A 20,833-nucleotide genomic window follows, 5' to 3' on the forward strand; every position below is an offset into this window, starting at 1 on the left:
ATTTACACAAACATAAAAACCAATAAATGAAAAAATTAATTTAAAAAAAAAATTCAGTGTGGCAATTCATCTAATGGAAAATTCATTCAGTCAATATGACTATATAGTTAAATATGATGCAAAACGTTTGTAAATTTATAAATGGAAATGAACATGGATCGATTGAATCAAATCGATGTTCATTCATTCAACTACTGGTTGTTGCTGTTGTTGTTTTGATTGATAATGGTGATTGTGGTGAAATAATAAATAAATAATATTGATGGCCGGTAATTATAATTATATTTCCAAAAAATTCAATGTCATCCTATATTGAAATATTTTTTGTTTTTAATGGTAGTATTAAATTAGGACGACGAAAAAAGTGTGTAGAATTTTTAACAACAACAACTAATGCGATTGATGATCAATTAGAGAAAAGAGAAAAGTTTTGCCTGTGTTAAGGCGATGATGATGATATTATCAATAAAATGGTCATTCGTCTCTTATTAGTTTTCTTTTATGAATCAAGGATGTCAAATTTCTTTCTTTGTTTGTCTCTCTTTCTTTTTTATTTCTCTTTATCATTCAATCATTCGAAACCAATCCAAAAAAAAATGTTTACAGTATTCAATGAGGCAATGAATTTTTTTGTTTTGTTTTGTTTGTTCCAACACAATAAGCTCAAATTTATTGGATACACACACGTTTATTGTTGTTCCTTATTCAGTAATTGATCAGTAACGATGATTTTTTTTGTTGTTGTTGTTGTTGAAATAGAAAATGAAGAAATAGGTCGATCAAATAAATATTCAACTTTCACCCATAGGTATAGCACACATACATAAACCTAAGAAAGGGAAAAAACTTTTTGGTCTAATGAAATACAGGATAACTGAAATCAAAAGAGAAATTCATTTTTTTTTCGTTCTGTTCACATATATGACAATGATAATGAACAACAAGAAAAAAAAGGAGTACGAATGAATAAAACAAGAACATAAAAAACAAATTAATGATGATGAAGAACTTTGAAGTAGATGATGGTGAATTTATAGATGGTGAAGAAGAACAAAAACAAAAAATTAAAATCTTCAGGATTTGCAGAAAGCAAAAAAAAAGTTGACAACTTTAACCATTGAGGTTGTACAGTCTATAGATGTGTGTTTGTCTGTTTCTGTCTGTATATCATATTTATAAAGGTAAATGCAATGCCGATAGATAATATGTATGAATCGAACATCATCGAATGATTAAACATCGACCACAAAATTATTGCGGTCCAATCGAATAGCTAGCGCACTTGAAAATTGTTTTTTTTCGGCTAGTATTTGTGTGTGAATGCGCGACAACGAACAGAAAAAAAAATCAAATACGAAAATTCAAATCTCTTTCCATTATTTCCATTCCATCGGTCTTAAAATGTGTAATATCTTTCTCTTTTCAAATTTTTCTATATTTTTTCGATCACTTTTTTTTTGTTTATCGTTCATACTATCTCCTTTCTATTTGTGCATATGTACTATCAATATGATTTTTTTAGCGCGAATAATGAAAGATGTTTGAACCAATAAAGCGATGGTTGACCTATTTTGTGAGAGCACGAATAAAAAAAAAGTGTAACACTAAACCATTGATTTCAATATTTATTATTGGAAGAGAAAGAATGAAAACTTGGAACATTTGTACGTAAATTCCCCACACTTGTTTTTATTTTGAAAATGAAAACAAGTTTCAGATCTGTATAAGCAGACAAACATTTTAACAACAACAAAAATCACAAAAAAAGTACGAAATAATATTTTTCATACACGAATATAGTCATTTTATTTTTTTCGGATTTTTATTCCAATACCGAAAATGAGAATTTTTTTTTGTAAATTTTTTTGGTTATTAATTTATATATTTATAAACAAGCAATCGCAACATGTTTGATATGATCAAACTATAGTTTTACAGGTTACCCCAACAACAACAACAACAACAAAGATGTCACTAAAAATTTCAATTCAAAAAAATAAAGGAATCGATATGAAAACAAAATTTATTGCAACCAAATTGCAATGGTGCAAAAGAAAAGTTGCCGCCAGCTACAATCTTATCGATATCATTCGATTTTATACATAAAAAAAATAAAAGATTTCATTGATTTTTCATGTCTTAATAACAATTTTTAGTATAATTATACAAACTGTTCTTGTTTCAATATCATCATTATTAACGGGGTTTTTTTAAATGAAAAAAATGTCATCATAATTTCATTTTTATATGGCAATGACGATGGTGTCAATGTGCGATAACTCGTTTTTTCCGGAGTAAGTGAAAAGAGAATTAGATCCAACACCAATCGAATCGAATAGGAAAGGACGAAATGGTTACAAGGATGATATGATCAGGCAACAAATGATCGGCTTTTTGGTGTATCATAAATGGATTCTTCATCATCATCATCATCATGATAATCACCATGAACATCATTGCCATTTGAATGAATGTTAACGCCCGATTTGATTGAAAAAAGATTCGGCGTACTAGTATGATAATAAGCAATAATTTCATTATTATTATTTTGACCTCTTTGTTGTTTGATCGGTAAATTGACTTTGGTTACATCGATTAAATTGATTAATGAACGTGATGATGGTACATCATATATGGGATCAGAATATGTTTCATTTTCCAGATAATCAAATGCAGCATTCAATTTATTATTAGCAATTCTCATATTTTCTGGTTGTTCCAAATGTTGTTGTTGTTGTCGATTAGATTCTTCGATTTCTTTATTTCGTTGAAATTGATGGTGTTCAATTTCAGTGATTACAACTCTAGTTAGGCTTCCACCATTTTCTAACTGCAATAAAGATCTTGATGAAGAATTATTTCGTTGATAACGAGGATGTTGATGCGAACGTGACTTTATACCACCGTTCACCATCGATGGCTGATCCTCACCATGATTATTGCTAGCTAAAGATGAAAGATCGACCTTTGAACTTTCCGGGCTAATATTTGCTAATATAGTATAAGGAAGAAATGTCAAATAATATTAGTTAAAAGTACAGGCAAATTCAACGAAAAGTCGAGGCAATGACCAATTAGAAATTTTGGTATACGTGCTAAATGTATCGTACATACCGTGTGCTAAATTTTGCGAATCCCGATCATGTCCGGAGATATAAACATACGGGCTGACATTCTGTTGTTGTTGTTGTTGTTGATACCCAGTTCGTATGGCAATGCCACAACGTTTTTCCTGTTCTGATGGAAAATATTCATTCTTATGATTATTACTTGTGAAACGTAATTTAAGGAAAACATTCCGAAACAATTTCGTGAAAGGAGATTTTCTTTTTGATTGCTGTTGCTGCAATTTCTGACATGATCGTTTTCGATCTCTTTCGATTGTATGTTTTTTTTCATTATCAACAAAATCATTATTTTGTTCCTGTACATTTCTACGACGATGTTGATATTTTTCAAAAAATTTTAGCACACCATACATCAATGATAATAATGAAACAGAGCCAAAATAAAGAATCAATGGCAATGCTTCAATATTTAAATGATGCATCGAATAAATGAAATTTTTTTTTTTGGAAAAGCTGAAAAATTGCTAATAATAATGATAATTAGGATGAATAACGAAATTCGAATGGCCACCATTTGAATGGCATTTTTGTGTGTGTGCCAACGTGTGATGTACTTGCGCCAATGATTTACGAATGTCATTTGTAATGATCAAAAGCGGAAAGTCAATGATTATGTTTGTTTTCAAGTCAACTATTGCTGCAAAATTCTATTATTGTCGTCATATCCTTTCAGGATATCAATATTTGGTATTTATTATTTTGGCTGTTAGCGGCCCAATTAAAATTAATTCAATTTTTTTTAGTTAAATTTTATTATTTCATCAAAAACCGATTAAAAATGTCGTCCGATAAGACAATAATCAAAATAAAATGTATTTAGACAGACTTATAATAGAATGGAGAGGGAGAAAGAAATCGGTGATATTTTTTGACTGAAAAAATATAAATGTGAGTGAGTATTGTGAACGTTTAGAATTGTGTAACAGTTTTATTGTGAAAATTCGATTCGTGATGATGATAATGATCTGGTCCCAATAATAACCTTGAAAATCATCTATTTATATGTATGTGAATATTTACAAGTGAAAGAAATGAGTTAAACCCTTAAAGTGTCCAAAAATTTTCTTTAAAAATATTTATGAGCTGTCATCCTTACATGAGTGACATGGCACTTTAAGAGTTAATTGATTAATATGATTGAGATGATTGTGATCACAAAGATTAATATAACGGAAATGTATAAGATAAAAAAATATCGTAAAAACGATGTATCCGCAAGGCTATCTATTCGTTGATTAGTATTTGATGTTGATGGTAATGATCCATCAGATATGTCGCTTGATTCTGAAGAAAAATATAAATTAAAAACTTTCAAACGTAATAATATAATGATTATCTACCTTTGGTATGATGACAATTGCAAAAATACAATTGTAATAATGAATGTACTGTTAGATTGAAGAATAAATAGAAAGCTATTGACCATAAGTATGGGGTAGATAAATGTATAGAATTCAATTGAAATGCCATAAAAAGGGCACCGATAGCGCAAACATAGCCAATATTTCCGATTAACCAATGTATCCAATTAAATATCCATCGTTTACTTGATTCACATTCAGGCCGAAATACAGCGCCAATTGGATTTAGGACAGCACATAAAATGGCAATCATTCCAAGTATTTGATGAAATCCCTATGAAATTGAAAAAGAATGAGAATTTAAAAATATTTTTTCTAATTCAACAAAAACATACAATAGTAAAACCATCAACGTGAAGGAAAATGCAAATAGCTCCGATGCAGACGAATATTAATGCAGCCAACATACTAGAACGATGAATCTGTGCAAATGAATTAGATGTCAATCAACTCAAAATTCAAAAATGAATTTATCTTACCGCAAACCAAATACGAACACCAAACAATGAATGCGAAAGCCATAAAGGTTTTAGATAACGTGCTGTAATAATACCGATACTGGCAAAACCAACCCAAGCAACAATCATAAAGAATGCTGTATAGATAAAACAGAGAAATTAATAATCACATAAAATCATAACTAAAAAGCATACCATGAAATTTGATCAAAAACATTTTTGAATATGCTGATATTGAACCTGTCATTCGAAAATCGACCATCGAATCGGAAACAATCTTATCGAAATGTGGTTCTTTACGGTGAAAATTGCTGAAGGGAGATAGACGGCCAAAAGCCAGCATAATATGATATTTATCATCTCGAAGATCATAGCGAGTACCACGTAAAGTAAAACGACGCCGTTTACGCCATTTACAAAAAAGAATACCATTATTATATGTAGCATTCATAACGGTTACACCATGAAATTCACTTTCAGACAATTCTTCATTTGATTTTCCCACATTAATACTGTTCAGTATTTGTGGTCGACCATTGCTCAGAATACAATCGGTAACACTATCATTGCCCATTATTTTATCATGTGATAATGCCATCGAATAATAGGCAGAGGTAGACATGATGGGTGATGTTGATCCGAATGTTACTGCTCGTTTACTGGTCATTGCCGATTTATGATCTGCGATTATTTCAAATTCCACTACAGAATCTGTGTATAAGACAAAGCCGGCAGTCATTAAAATAATACAATTACGTCGGCGAAGACAGCCATGTGGCAAACCAAAACAAAGTTTTCGGCTGCATACATTATAATCAAGATAATAGATAAGATCATGTGTACTATGGCTTGGATCATGTTTTGGTGAATTCTGAACTAAAGGTTGATGTGATACAGTTAGAAATGGTGATGGTGGTGTAATGGCTGATGATGATAGAGCTACATGATAAGGTGAACGGCGATGATGATGATCGCTATCTTTATTCACAACAAATCCACTTGGAATTTGTGGTGAATCATTGGGAATGTTGAATGCATTCAAACTATTCGGATTATATTGAACGCCTAATGGATTTGGTGATAATTCAATCATATCCGAATCGATAGCTGTCCAGAAGACATTTTTTGATTGTACAACAGTCACACGAAATACAATATCACTGATGAAATTTTTCGGTGGGGTCCATACGGTTTCAATTTTATATTTTGGAAATGAATTTGTGTGCGTTAAAGTATTCTGATCATATAGAAAAATGATAAAAATTGAATAAATGATGATTATTTATAATTGCATCGAAAACTGTTTACCTGATAACCACCCAGACAATCCAATGCTTGTGCATGTTCATTTGAAGAGAATTGTCCATTTACTAACATTTCTCTATCACTATGTAATCTAGCTTGCATAATGAATCCAAGAAATGTATCAGATGGTGAATATAATGTTACCACTATTTTTGAATCGTTGAATCGATTTGATGCATTTATTCGATAAGATGAACGGCCATATTGTTTATCAACACCATGACCAGGATATAATGTACGACATGCTTCACCATTCGGTGCTCCATTACTATATGCATCAATAATGGTAACAGTGGTCATCATCATATAAATCAACAACAATAAATATGAGATGAACATTCTGGAATGTGATGATGAATAATGATACATCAATCTATGACGTAATAGATGAAATCTAAACAATTGAAGAACAATTTTTACAGACCTGATGAATATGTTTGTATCGAATTCGATCATTCAATAAATCATTATGATTTATACTCACATTTTTTTTGTTCACAAATCTATATCTAAAAAACCGAATGGCTATTTGTGTTTGTTTGTGTGAATTCACCTGTGAATCCAATTATCGAACATATTCGTACGACAATAACGGTACTGTCACTTCTATTCAAGTTCTGTTTCTATTTGATCAAAATGAAAACAGTGGGAAAACAAAAAAAAACAAATATAATTTAATAATAAAATAAATAATGAGACAGTTTCCGGTCATTCTTTCATTTCTACTGTAAAGTAATGGTATCTGTATTCTTAAATAATGACAACTTAATAAATCAAATTTGCATAGCAAAAAAAAATAATGATTTTTTTCTTGTTTTAATAAAATCAACAACAACAAAAAAACACTACATTCTTCAAGGTGACCAACCAATTAGCTTGTTTATAAATTTTTTCTACATTCATTTGTACCATGAATACCAATTGGAGCAACGGACGTGCGAATGAGGATATTTCACAATCAAGTTGTTTGTTTGTTTGTGTGTGTGTGTGATGAAAAAACACTTAAGTCAGTCAGCCGAATCAATCATCATATTTGAAACAAAAAACAAAAAACAAACGGAAATTGTGTCAAGTTGACAATATGAAATTAGTGGACAGTGAAAATTATAACATAGTTTTGAAATAGAAGAATAGTAGTATCAAAAAAAAGGAAATCATCGACCATAATAACAAGTGTTGAACAAACAGCTGGTCTCCCCCTCTCACACAAGAAATTATTCCCCATATTCTCAAGGTTCTCAAAACGACCGTTCAATATCATCAATCTATCAATTTTTTTTGATTGATAATAAGGATTGCGGAATATATCGAAACGCTTGGTCGCTCTTCATAGTTTTGTCCTATTGAATAAAGGAAATAAAAATTCAATCATTTTTTTTACATAAAATCAAAACAGTGATATCAATTTTCGTGACAAGAATCGTTTGTCAACATTTATTAATATTTGTTACGGCCATTAAATCGTCGTTCTACATTCCATTATAATGTGGAATATTTCAAGGAAATTGATTCATATTTGTCTATTCCATTATCAACTGAGCATCATTTTATTTCATTTGATTTACTATTTAAACCATGCCAAAAAGAATAACGAATCAATTAAAATTGTAATTAAAAACAGACGATATTCAATCGTCACAATTCAATTGAACAATGAATGCAATAGATTATTTTTAAGGAAAAAAACGGTTAAAATTCAAAAAGAAATCATAAAATGACAGCTGTTCATATGATTTACATGGAACGTTCGAAATCAAAATTCATAGAAAGAATGCTAATTTTATTTTTACATTCAGATGAAAGCGTTAATCGATTCAAATGATTGAAAATTGAGAAATCATAATTTAACGCCTCTTACACTCTATTGATTCAACATGTAAAACATTACGAAATATGGTCAAGAGTGTGCTATCATCTGCTTTATTCCCCGAGAAAAATTGAAAATTTTGTAAAAATGCTAATAAACTTGTATTGGGATATCCTAGTCATATATTATTCGCAAACTTTGTATAAAATGATGATCAATTGAATGTTTCAAAAATAAACAACGACTATAGTCACCAAGCTACTTGATGGCAAATTATTATTAAAAACAAAATGATGAAAATGCAACGAATTATTGATTGTATATCGATGAATTTGATTTGTTTTTTGTTTTCATTTTTTTTGCATATATCATTAATGTAATAATAATAATGCATGATGTCGAAATTTAGAATTTTGTTTTGGAGATTTAGTCTAAGATTAATCTCATCGTGTCTTTATGATGAGATAATTATTATCTTCATCCATTTAATGCTATTACAACAACAACAACAACAAAAATTCCACTTTTAAGCCTTCGTTGTGACGATAATAAAAATGGACATGTCGCTATTTCAGATATCATCATCGCGTTCATCATAGCATGTATAATCGGAAGATGATTACATCATCAATGTGTTTCGATAAATATCGAGGTGAGTGTTTTCTCGTCTATCGACATCATCATCCTCAGGAAAGATGAAAAAAAAATATTTACATAAAACGACAAATAAACCGATTTTCATTTCATCATCATTGTCATCATGAATAAGAGATCATAATGATCATTATTCAATGAACATCTGCGAAAAAAAAATTAAAATAGAATGGTGGTTGTGAAAAGTCATAGATTTGTCTAAATACATAAAGTCTTTTTTTTAAATGGTGATTTTATGCAATTTAATGAAAATTACGAAAATCATCTATTTATATACAATAGATAAATCATATGACTATTGTTTGATGCTGGATAATATTAATAAGCCATAAACAACCAAGAAAAAAACCATTCGATTTCTTCAATATTATTGGGAAAATTTGCTGGAAAATAAATATTTGATTTTCACACTTGAAAATAATTAAAGAATTTGAAAAACCTAATAGAATCTCGTTAAAATGAGAATTCAATGTTTTTTTTTCAAAACCAATCATATCTACAGAGGGGAGAAGGGGAAATTAATCCAATCAAAATTGTAACGAATACAATGTAATCATTATATGATTGGAAAATTTTATTTTATTTTGATCAACAGTGTGAAATTTGACATTCATGGCAATGAAAAAAAAATTACATCATGATAAATATATTGATTGCTTGATTGTCATTTCAGGATATAAAAAAGAAATATGCACAATTATAAAAAAAACGTCAATCATGGCTAAATTTACCTTGAAATTTTCACTAAAATTCATTTGAGAGATGAATGTGCTTTTTTCGTATTTTGATGTTTTGTTGATAATCGATGTTCGTGTGCCGTTTCGAATGAAAAAAAAGCAAAATTAGATTATTGATTTATATGATTGTAGAACGAAAAAAAACAAAACAAAAAAAATCAAAACTATCAAGTAATTAGTTTCACATGATAAAAGATTTCGAAATTCGTTCATAAAAATCAATGTAAATATTTAAAAAAAAATGGAAACGGAAAAAAGACGATTCGACAAACACACACAGAATTGATCTTTTTATTCAGGATGATTGTTGTTTGCAGCAAAATTCATTGATTGTCAAATGAATATCAGGAAAAAAAACTAAATTCAATCTTGTTGAAGATTGGACAAACTAAACCAAAAAACAAAATATTTCACTTCAAACGTATAATCATGTCTTTTTCTAATAATTTTTTTTTCAAAAAAAAAATGTGATCGGTAAAATTGGATTGTGCACTGATTAACACGAACACAAAAATTAATATGTATGATAATGATAATGGCAATAATAGTCGATTATAAATGTTTATAATCACATGAACAAAAAAAAACATATTCCGTTAATAGCAATTTAGATAAAGTCCAACAGATTTCTCTTTTTTTCTTTTATTTTCATTTTGTAGAGAAAAAATTGTTTCATTTATTAATACGTTGTTTGTTTTCATTAATATAGAAATCATTTTTTTCTCTTTTTTTTCACTAAATACATACATGTTTCAGGATCGCAAATGAAATGAATCAATGTTTCAAGTAAACTCTAAGTTTCATGAACATGAACGTCAGAACTAAAATGAAAAAAAACGAGCTGGTTTTATTTCCCCCTTAAGGTAAAACAACAAATGAATAAAAACAAAAGGTTCAGGGTCTTAGTAATTTGAACAAATTAGAAAAAAAAACTTTAATTAAGATGTATCGAAATGAGACTTTCAATAGCATCGAAATCTATTCATGATATGTTATTTATTTACTGTCAGATTTTGAAAAAAAGAGATATTTCAACTGTGAGCAATCAACTGCATTTAGTATATCCGTTTTAGAAAATTGAAAGTTGCAACCAAATTTTCGGGAACTTTTTCCTTGTTGAGATATGATACATGCATTAATTAACGATAATTTCATATGCAAACAAACAATTATTTCCATCATAGTTATTAAATCATCAGCAAGTTGATGTAAATATTTGTCCAAAAAAATGATCTAATATAATACCAGGAAAAACCTAAAATTTTTGTCGTACCGGATATAATATTGGATTGAAACAAATTTTTTGTTTTGTTCTTTTCAAACTTAATTTCCTATCTTATTACATTTTATTTTGGGAATTTAAATTTCAAAAAAAATGAAAAAATTTAAATTTTTGGTCATGGTGATTATTGGTGACTGGTGAATATAGTTGTTAGCGGCCGGTTAGTTTGTCCAATTTTGTTTCATGAAAATCAAAAAAAAAAACAAAACAATAGCAGCTATTACCTTGGTACGATTATAGTTGAAATCATTTATTGATAACAACATTTTGTTTTTTATTTATAACGAGAATATAATATGATCGTCATCGACCAATGACATTTAACTTATTTTAAATTGACATTGATATAATCGGTTTTTGAAGGTGGTAGTATATCTTGATATTCAGATTGAATTCAATGGGAAACAATTATACATACAATTTCATTTCGAATCAATGTTTAAATATTTTTTCCATGTATAAGATAGTTAGTTGGACAAAACTTCATGGACACGTGTGCAACAATCCATGAATTTGGATATAGTTTGAAAAAGAAAAATATTTGTTGTTTTTTTTGTCAATTTCAAAAACAAATGTATGGCTCGATATTTTCCAAAAATTATGAACTTTGTTTATGTGATTGGTATGAACTTTTTCTTCGAAAATCCATTAATATCCAGATAGCAAAAAAAAACACTAATGATAAATAATTTTGTTTACCCACTAACAACAACTAATTTCCATTTTTTTGGTTGTTTAATTCTGATCATTAATGAATAATATCTAAAATTTAAAATTTTTGAAGAAAAAAATCCCAACTATGTTTGATGTATGTTAAATTTGAAATCACACATTCAAATTGCAGCCATTGGAACGAAATGGACGATTTTTTTCAGACTAATTTAAGATAAATACTCTAATTTTGTTCATTTAACTTTTATAATTAACGTATATGAATGAAAGCCCCTCAGAAAACATTATTTAGTTAGATAAACATTCTTCAACAGCTATTAATGTTAACAGTGAAGTTTAATTGCTTTTATCCAAGGTGTGATGTTCATCAAGATAAATAATTAAATTATTTGTTGTTGTTAGGTTGTTGTAAGATGTCGCTGTGACATTGAATTTTGAAATCAACACTGCCATCTAATGACAGAAATAAAAAAACAATAAAAATTATCAATTTTTTTTTGAAATTTTATTTAATTAAATTTTTCGAATATCTGGACACCAAAAATGTCTCCCCAACAATAGGTGATAATAATTATGATTTGAAACAAAAAAAAATTGAGAATAATTTAGGCATGGACAAGTGTCTTTTGTGTGTGTGCGTGAGAAGGTAAATTCAGTGTTTATTGATAATAATAATAATCCGATGGTCGGGTGTGTCCAAACTAATTATTAAATTAATGTATTATTGGTGACAAATTAATCGTATATATTGCAAACAAAACATACATTGAGAACTGAAAGAAATCCCTAATAGAAATAATTTGCTATTGATTTATGATGTGGAATGTCAGAACTACTATTTTCTGAATCATTTCATGAATGATTCTGTGAATAATAATAAAAAAAGAGCCTGGCTTAGGACTACAAAGGCAAATTCATGGCATTTCTTTGTTTATATAACTAAGCTCATATATAATATTCTTTAATTTTGTTTAACAATAATTTCATTGAGATAATCATTAAAATTTATGTATTTAAAAAATAAAATAATAAATGAAACGAAAAAAAAACAATCAAATCTTAATGAGGTATAATCTGACAACAACAAAAAAGCAATGAAATTTGTAATTGTATCTATATGAGTATAATGTGCGTGTGTGTAATTCGATTAACATTTTTCATTTCAAAAACAATTCACATTGAATAACATCAATACCATTTGATTCATTTTTTGTTGTTGTTACATATCTTTAACCAAAAATAAAAACTTTGCCAAGTAATACAAAAAAAAACAACAACAATTAACAAACGAAGAAATTTAAATGCATCTTTTTTTCCGTTGAAAACGTTGATTAAACGTGAAGGCATCCGATCCAAAAATACGATCCAAATATTTCCACTCATGTTCATTTAAAAGTAAACAAACATGAATCAAGTTAAATTTCCATCCAATTTTCGAGTCGGATATAAATGAATAATTGAAAAGGCGATAACCAATATCAAGAAATCACACTTCCCTGTAATAAATAACAAGAATAGAATTGAAAAAAATTTCTGAAAATGTCAATCAAATAAACTTACGAGGATTCCAAATTACAATTTGAAAATATGAATTCTTTCATACGTTTAAGATCGGCTTTTGATGGTCGTGTTACTGTATTTGATCCACCTGTCAATGTTATCTGAACAGATGATATGCCATCTTTCATTTCACGTACATCGATTTTTATATCGGGACTATCTGCTGGTGACTTAGATATATCTTCAGCTCCACATTGATCAACAATATTACATTGTGAATTTGAATATTCATTTTGATAACATATTGGTGAAGGTGAATTTTGAATTCCACACGATTCATTCAATGAAGGACTTATTGGAAGAGCCGAATCACGATCCGATGAAGTGGAAGGTTTTCTTGTAGCTTTACGATGATAATGATCACGTTTCATTACCACATCAGTATCTATATCCTCATCTTCTTCATGTAGTTGCAAATGATGAACAGTTGAACAACAGTTGCAATGATCGCATTGATTATCTACAACGCTTCCTACACTTAATGGCACTGATCCGGTACTACTAAAGCCGCTCGAACAACAAACAGATTCTGTACTAAGGCATTTATTTTGTTGTTGATGAGACGATGCAAGTGATCGAGATTGAAATGGTTGACCACCGGAAGAACAATTATGAGCAGAATTACAGCCACCACAACAGTGTTGTTGTCCATTTTGTGATTGCTGATGATGTTGATGATGATGATGATAAGGGCACTGAATATTTTGCTGTTTTTGGTGTTGGTTGCCATAATTCCATGACAAACGTTTATGAATGGAATTATCTTTTTCTTTTTTGAGATGATCGATTGAATCAGCTGTGTGATAACGACGATCTGGTCGATAAGTTCTTTTTTGTTGAGGACTACGATTGTTTTTTGTATCGTCTTCATTTGCATTGTCACAGTTATTCATCTCATCATTTTTATTATCGGATCCAGCTAATTCTGATGATAATGTAGCTGATGGCGATTCTTTATCGGAAGAGCTATTTTGATTAACTGATATGTGTACCATGTTATTGTTATTAGCATCTTCGACAGATTTAGTTTCAGGCGTTGAGGAAGCACCATACGATATATTTTTCGTTTTTATCAATGGTGGTTTATTGACAGTCATTGTCATTGGATTAGGTATTCCTCGTGAGCTAATCGACATCAATGATGGTGGTGGTTGTGGTGGCGGAGAAGATGGTAAAGGTGGTGAAACAGTTGTGACATGAGGTGGTAATGGTGGCAATGGTCGATTCGTAATTGATTTTGTCGGTGATCTTTTTGGTGGTGGTGGTGATGGAGAAGGTGGTGGCGGATGAACGGCAACTTGAATGGTTGCTGTTGGTGGGCTATTCTGACTCGATTGACAAGTAGGAATAGGTTCGTTCAATGTGATAGTGTTTTGGTTCCCGGTGTTCATATTCGAAATATTTGGTACAGATCTTCGAGTTTGGCGTGATTGAACCGTTACAGAATTGACTGGCTGAACATAAGGAACATTGACTGAAAGACTATTTTGGTTGAGATAACTTGATGAACCGTTACTATCAACACTGGTTTGATTACCGCAACCACTATTGTTGTTGACGCCTTGTCGTTGCAATGATTGTTGCGGTTGCTGTTGTTGTTGTTGACTTCGTAATAGAAAAGCTCGACGTTCATGTCGTGGTGATGTGATCGTAACAACCGGTGATCGATTATCAAATGATTGTGAACGTGCAAAAGAATCGGTATCTTCGACTACTAAACTAGGATTGCGAAGATCACCTAATTCAAAACTGATAGCTCTAGGCGATTGTTGTGTAATAGAAAGCTGATTACAAGTAACTTGATGTTGTGGAGCATTAGTAACCATTGTTTGGCTGGTAGTTTGTATTGGCTGATCATTCATATCCTGTGAACCACTGTGTGAATGAATCAGACTTGATCGGCTCGATGATCGTGGTGATGTAGTGAATAATTGATGATGATCATTTCCGTAGATCACATCATCATCATAGCTATTCTGATATGTAGTACAATGCTCCGGTTCGACAGATGAAAATTTAAAGCTACGATAGTCTTCCTGTGCTTTTCTAATCTGTTCGACCCAGTTTCGTGTTTCCGATGTGAACAATAACATATAAGTACAAGCCACATTGAATTCATTCAAATAGATCAACAAGAATCCGCTACTCTCTTTCAGTTCATGAACCACTAATCTATCGATAATAAATGGCTGTCGAATGACTTTCATGCGACTATCACTGCTTTTTTTATTTAATGGTTTACAAACAAGAAATACATCAGTGAAAAGAAAACAATGTACATCTTGTTTGTTAGTGATAGAATCTTTTAGCTTTAGCGTATCTTCAAGATATAGATGCCGAATTTTTTGTGGTGCACATCCGGGCATTGTTTGCATCAGATCAAGATCTAAATATTCTTTAAGAAACTGTAACAAAAATGAAATTATTTTGTAATTAGTTTAATATCGAAAATCGATTAGATTAACAAACCTTTTCAGCTTCATCATTGCTACATTCAATAGCATCATAAATTTCGATTCGGCTAACGACCGCAGATAATGCTTCGTATTCTTGTTTTCTTGACATTGAGGCATTAATTCCACTTACAAATCGATCCACACAATGTATCTATTTGTTGAAAATAAAAAATAAAAAACAAAAATGAAAGAAACAACAAAAACACTAAAATCTGGAACATTCAATTCATATTCCAGATTTCAATTTGAATTTAATTTTTTGTCAATCATTTACCATTCTATTGAGGCAATCTTTATGCGTTTCATTGTCAGTTTTATTTAGAATTGCTTTCAATAACAATGAATATTTTGTTAGACGCTGGAATGGCTTCACCAATAGGCCCATCAAATCAAGTCGTTCACAATCTTTGTGTTTTCTGCACCACTGCACGAAACAAATATAACCAATAACAAAAAGATGGAAACAAATTGAAACAAAATGTTATATATCAGTTATTGATAAACAATGAAATATGAAAGATATTCAAAGAAATGATGATTTCAATGAAACCTTTCAACACTCGGAAATAGATTCGACATAGGCAAATTTTTTTTGTTGTTGTACAAATGCAATTTCACTTACCGATATGTATTCTTCGAATAAAGCATTTGATTTTCGTTTTTCTTTTAAATAATGTAAACATTTACTATGCTCCAAGCAATACCGAATGTATGGGCGAAATATCTGATCAAACTATAAAATTTATATTTGAAAAAATAGAAATTAATGAAATCACCATAAATTGAAAAATGCAAACAAAAAAAAATATAATGGTTGTATCATTGTTTACCTGAAGAAATCCTTCTTCCAACATTGTCGGATTCAATGGTGTCTTTGTTTCACGACTATGATTTAACATTGGTAACAAATAACGCATCCAAAAATGATGATTTGCTTCGTATACTTCGCCAATATTACTGAAAACGTTGTATACATCGATCTGCAAACAAAAAATCGATCAAGACAATTTTAAATTGAATGAATATAATATTAAGAAAAAATCAATTAAAATACGTCACTGTAATTGAAATGAATATTGATCAATTCTAATTGAAAAAGACAATAATGATATGACATGCACTATCTCTACACTTGAGAATATCGATTATCAATGTATGTCAATTACAAATGTCAGTGATTGTTTTAGTGAAAAGAAAAAAAACATTGATTTAAATAAATTAACAATGATTATAAACAAAAACAAGAAAAAATTTTTTTTCTCCAGGATAATGAAATATCTATAGGATGTTACCAAATAAAGCTAAAATTTGTTTCTAAACAATACAAAAACCGAAACGGGAAATAATTTATTCTCATAACTCTTCTATCCTCGTCGTTGTTGTTGTTGTTGATGTATTGTTTTTGTTCCTGAATAAGAAAAAAAACACTATTTTTTTGTGTCAACTCGATCGTTATTTGATTTTTTATTAAGATTTTTGTTCTACTATAAAAAATGGACATAATTTAAGATCGAAAAAAAAGTCAAACAGAATTGTTCATTGTCGATGTAAACAATGGATGCATTGATATCACACACAAATAACATATTCAAATAAAGTTAGATGAATATTTTCACTTTTTTCTAAATAACATGTTGGGCTCAACAAAAAGCAAATAAAATGAAAAGCAAACCTTTGATTTCATCATCATCATCATCATTGAAATTCCTTATACAATGATAAATGAATCAATGACATGTACACATGCATGTGATTTATTTGGATCAACAAACAATAGCATTTAGGCACCTACGCGATTAGAATAGTTATTTTCGTTTAAATAACAATAATGTCCATATGCATCATTAAATTATTATTTTGAACATAAAAATAATCTCTATTATCATCATTATCATCATCATCATTATCACGATGATGAATAGAGAAATTTGTATTAATCGGAATCAAGATTAGAGAATAAAAATCTTTTCTTTCTTTTGTTGTTGTTGTATTCGTGATAGATAGTAATACATGATAATTCATTTAAATGATTAGGATCCACTAAAGTGAGAGAATAAGAAAGTGAAATTTTTTTCAGTTTAATCTCATTCGCCTATTTAAATTGATATGATTTGATTGAGCAACAATAGATGTTAAAATTTTATGATATACGTGATCTGTGATTCAATCATCTTCATTATGCTAAAAGGTTGTTTTTTTTGTTATTAATGTTCTATGTATATCTGTAGATCAACAACAAACTCTTCCGCCTACGTGTTTAATGATACAAAACAATTTACATGATTGTCATTGTCATAATTTAACTGATTGAAATCATCATTTTTTGACTATATATGATGTTTAAAAAGAAAAGTTAGAATATTCAGCCGAATGACTTTATTGAGATTTGAATAAAAATTGTTTACAACATAAAGAAAGTGATAAATAAAATCATAATAATAATAATGAAATTTTTCATGAATAACTAGCTTCAAGCAATAAAACATTTTTTCAAGATATTCTGAATTCATAACTGGTTATTTAAAATGGTGATTGAGGCAATGAATATAAAAAATATTCTAACAAATTCCGAAATAAGAAATGAAAATAAAATTCAACAAACCTCAGTGAGAAGACATTCATTCTGAAGATTCAATAAACAGGCTATGCATACATCATTGATGACTTTTAAGCGACGAATGTAGAACACTTCTGTTTGTAATAATTCCCATATAGCTTCATTTTGACTTTGTATACGTGCGGATAATTGATCAGCATTATCGACAATTGAACGCCATTCTGGTTCTAAATAATAATATGAATCAACCGATTGATCAAATGATGTGGATGATAAAATTTGTCCTGGATGTTGTTGTGGATGAGATAATATTGTTAATGGATTATTATTGGAATGATTATTATGTAAACGATGAAGATCCGTAGTTGATAAAGAAGTTTTAGCCGTCGATAATAATGACATATTTGATGTAGGCGTTGTCGAATTTATCGCTGTTGATGTATTGGGACTAATATTTCCACCAGTAAACATACTTGATATTGATAATGATAATGCTCTTAAATGATTTAATTTATTCGTACTAGCAACGAATGATAAATGTTTAGGATCTGGTATACCATTTTCTGTATATTGTTTTAACAGATCGGATAATTGTTCCATTTTTTCCGTATCACTTTTAAATGGTATAGAAAATATACCACCAATTTTACGGCTTGAATTTTTTAAATTTTTCAATGTGCTTTCCGAACCACCAAGACCGCCAAACAGTTCATGACTGTCGGCTAAAAGATTGTCACAGGAGACCATTGCACCACGTCTTTGGCGAAGATTTGGGCTCTATTCATTTTGGATAGAAGCAATGAATGAAACAAAAAAAAAGAATATATACCGAAAGAAAAAGACATTAATATTAATGAACAATCAAATTATATTGAAAAGAAATCTTGATTGTCAAAATCATATAATAATACAAACGAAGATACTAAGATAGAAACCCTAACAATAGAATATAGATTTGTCATCAAGTATGAAAAAAAATGATATGGATAATTTCTGATGATTTTTTTCCTTTCTTTCTTTATTTCTTTCTTACATAAGTGTGAAAAAAAAGAGAAAAGATTCGGAAACTAAAAACTAAAATGAAAAATAATTAATCGAAAAGAAAATTCTGTTATGTTTTTTATATAGAATAAAATGTCAACACATCATCATAAAAGAGATAAATGTATGGTAATAGGAGTGATACGAAAAAGAAATTTACATATCATACAAAAGAAGGAACAGCATATATATTCATATATCCGACAAGTATACATGGCCAATTTTCTTTTTTTTTTTTTTTGCTATTATGCTGATGAAAAATATATTTTTTTATTTTCAAAAACATGAAAAATGTTATATAACTCGGTATTTTGTAAATTAATTTTTTTCCGTGGACTTTTTGTTTTGATTAAAATATGGATGTCGGAGAAAATGAAAATGCATTTTCAATCTCAATCTGAATTTTTTTTTGAAAAAATTCTAAATTTTGCAGAAAATTGAGTAGGAAAAAAAAGCTAAAGTTAACTAATAAATTACAAAAATGAAGATGATGAAATATCCATCACATCAAATCATTTATGAATTATCTTTTGTCGTGAGTTTTAAAACATTCAAATTCACTTTTATAGTTGTCTTGTTTTGGAAAGATTGAATGAATCTAGATTGAATTGATGTGATTTAAAATAGCCTCTACGATGATGATGATGATGATGGTCATAGTTTTTTTACATTATATTTTCGAAACAAGGAAAACAAAAAATGTAACGAAAATTCCGGCAGTAATTTCTTGTCTTATTTTATCATTATAAAATGGCGATGATGATGATGACCATGTTTATGGAAAAAATCAATTATGAATAATGTGATAAATACATGTACAAGGTTGTTTGGAACAAGATGAAATTAATTTTCGATCTGATTTTGAGAAAAAGCTATGAAAATAGAATTGACAAACAGGAAAAAAATGGAAAAAATTGAATCACATTTGTAGTTAATGATTTTTCTTTTCTTTTCATTGCCCTCTCTCATCATTCATACATGGCTATAAAATGCTGTACCAATTTCAATTTAATAATGTATATTACTAACAAACAAATATGGGAAATGACAAAAAAAAATATGTAAAATACCAGGATATGATTGCAGGGTTGACATACAATGTGGAAAATGGTGACAGCCAAAAAAAACAACAAAAAAAAACAACAGCATAAAATCTCATAAAAATTCCCATTTGATGTATTTGACAATATTCATTCTCATGCATCCAAAATCCGATTTAATTTAATTTAATTTTTTTTTTTTTTTTGTTATCCAAGGTTTAGCTGTTTTTTTGGAATACCAGCAGGAAAAAAAGACAACATTCATAATATGGATGCGTGTTTTGTAAATACAGGACAATAAATTATTTTTGTGGTCAGAAATTTTCTCTAACTCTCTAGCACACATAAACACACAATATTGATCGTTTTTGTTTCAATTGTGAGCTTTGAATCTAAGGTTTAATATATAAAAAAATCAACTTTAAGATAGATAATGTCCACAGAATAGTGAGAATAGAATAGTTTGATCTACGAATGGATTTAGAATACAATAACTATCAGATAATAGGATTACGAAGCATAAAAGTTTGCGAAAAAAAACTGCACAAAAGCAGATGTAAAATTTAAAATTATTTTATCAATTGAAAGAATTATATTCAAATGATGATGATATAATAAAACACAAACACAAAAAGTATATTGACATTTTTATCTGGCCATCATCGTTAAGCAAACTTTCTAAATGATATTTTATAACAATTTTAAACAATATAAGAAAAATAAACAAAACTAAAGCAATATTTGATGTTTGTGTATCAACATTTTTACATTTAAA

At 29.1% G+C, this 20,833-nt stretch overlaps 3 protein-coding genes across 10 annotated transcripts in view; all 3 read right to left on the reverse strand.

Moving 5' to 3' along the window:
- Positions 1–1,813: 1,813 nt before the first annotated feature.
- Positions 1,814–3,737, reverse strand: LOC113793132 (uncharacterized). The gene is made up of 2 exons (XM_027343112.2): positions 3,115–3,737; positions 1,814–2,991 (listed from the first exon to the last, which is right to left on the reverse strand). The coding sequence occupies exons 1-2, from the start codon at positions 3,548–3,550 to the stop codon at positions 2,372–2,374; spliced, it is 1,056 nt and encodes a 351-aa protein (XP_027198913.2). The 5' UTR covers positions 3,551–3,737; the 3' UTR covers positions 1,814–2,371.
- A 152-nt stretch (positions 3,738–3,889) lies between these two features.
- On the reverse strand, positions 3,890–9,593 carry LOC113793306 (putative ferric-chelate reductase 1 homolog). 4 transcript variants are annotated; one of them, XM_075823586.1, is made up of 8 exons: positions 9,445–9,593; positions 6,737–6,875; positions 6,256–6,676; positions 5,143–6,184; positions 4,969–5,084; positions 4,825–4,911; positions 4,469–4,763; positions 3,890–4,412 (listed from the first exon to the last, which is right to left on the reverse strand). In XM_075823586.1, coding segments are annotated over exons 2-8 (2,127 nt in total). In that variant the 5' UTR covers positions 6,739–6,875; positions 9,445–9,593; the 3' UTR covers positions 3,890–4,248. The 4 variants fall into 4 exon arrangements, with proteins under 4 accessions (XP_075679701.1, XP_075679706.1, XP_075679703.1 ...); XM_075823591.1 differs by lacking the exon at positions 9,445–9,593 and adding an exon at positions 7,162–7,274; XM_075823588.1 differs by lacking the exon at positions 9,445–9,593 and adding an exon at positions 7,121–7,242.
- A 2,311-nt stretch (positions 9,594–11,904) lies between these two features.
- Positions 11,905–20,833, reverse strand: part of LOC113793122 (uncharacterized) — a 38,511-nt gene continuing 29,582 nt past the window's right edge. For 4 of the 5 annotated variants that reach the window (XM_075824598.1, XM_027343097.2, XM_027343100.2 and 1 more), the window contains 7 exons: positions 18,023–18,754; positions 16,251–16,400; positions 16,043–16,153; positions 15,695–15,844; positions 15,434–15,571; positions 12,965–15,369; positions 11,906–12,900 (listed from right to left, as the gene is read on the reverse strand). In XM_075824598.1, the coding sequence (XP_075680713.1) occupies positions 12,891–12,900; positions 12,965–15,369; positions 15,434–15,571; positions 15,695–15,844; positions 16,043–16,153; positions 16,251–16,400; positions 18,023–18,754 (3,696 nt within the window). In that variant the 3' untranslated portion in view covers positions 11,906–12,890. Of the gene's footprint in view, positions 12,901–12,964; positions 15,370–15,433; positions 15,572–15,694; positions 15,845–16,042; positions 16,154–16,250; positions 16,401–18,022; positions 18,755–20,833 lie in introns of all 5 variants that reach the window. The other variant, XM_027343096.2, reaches the window with a different exon arrangement.

This window comes from Dermatophagoides pteronyssinus, unplaced genomic scaffold (genome assembly GCF_027571235.1).
Source record: "Dermatophagoides pteronyssinus isolate colony J.1.1.1.1 unplaced genomic scaffold, Derpt_VIB-CSIC_2022.12 sq0001, whole genome shotgun sequence".
Taxonomy (NCBI): domain Eukaryota; kingdom Metazoa; phylum Arthropoda; class Arachnida; order Sarcoptiformes; family Pyroglyphidae; genus Dermatophagoides; species Dermatophagoides pteronyssinus.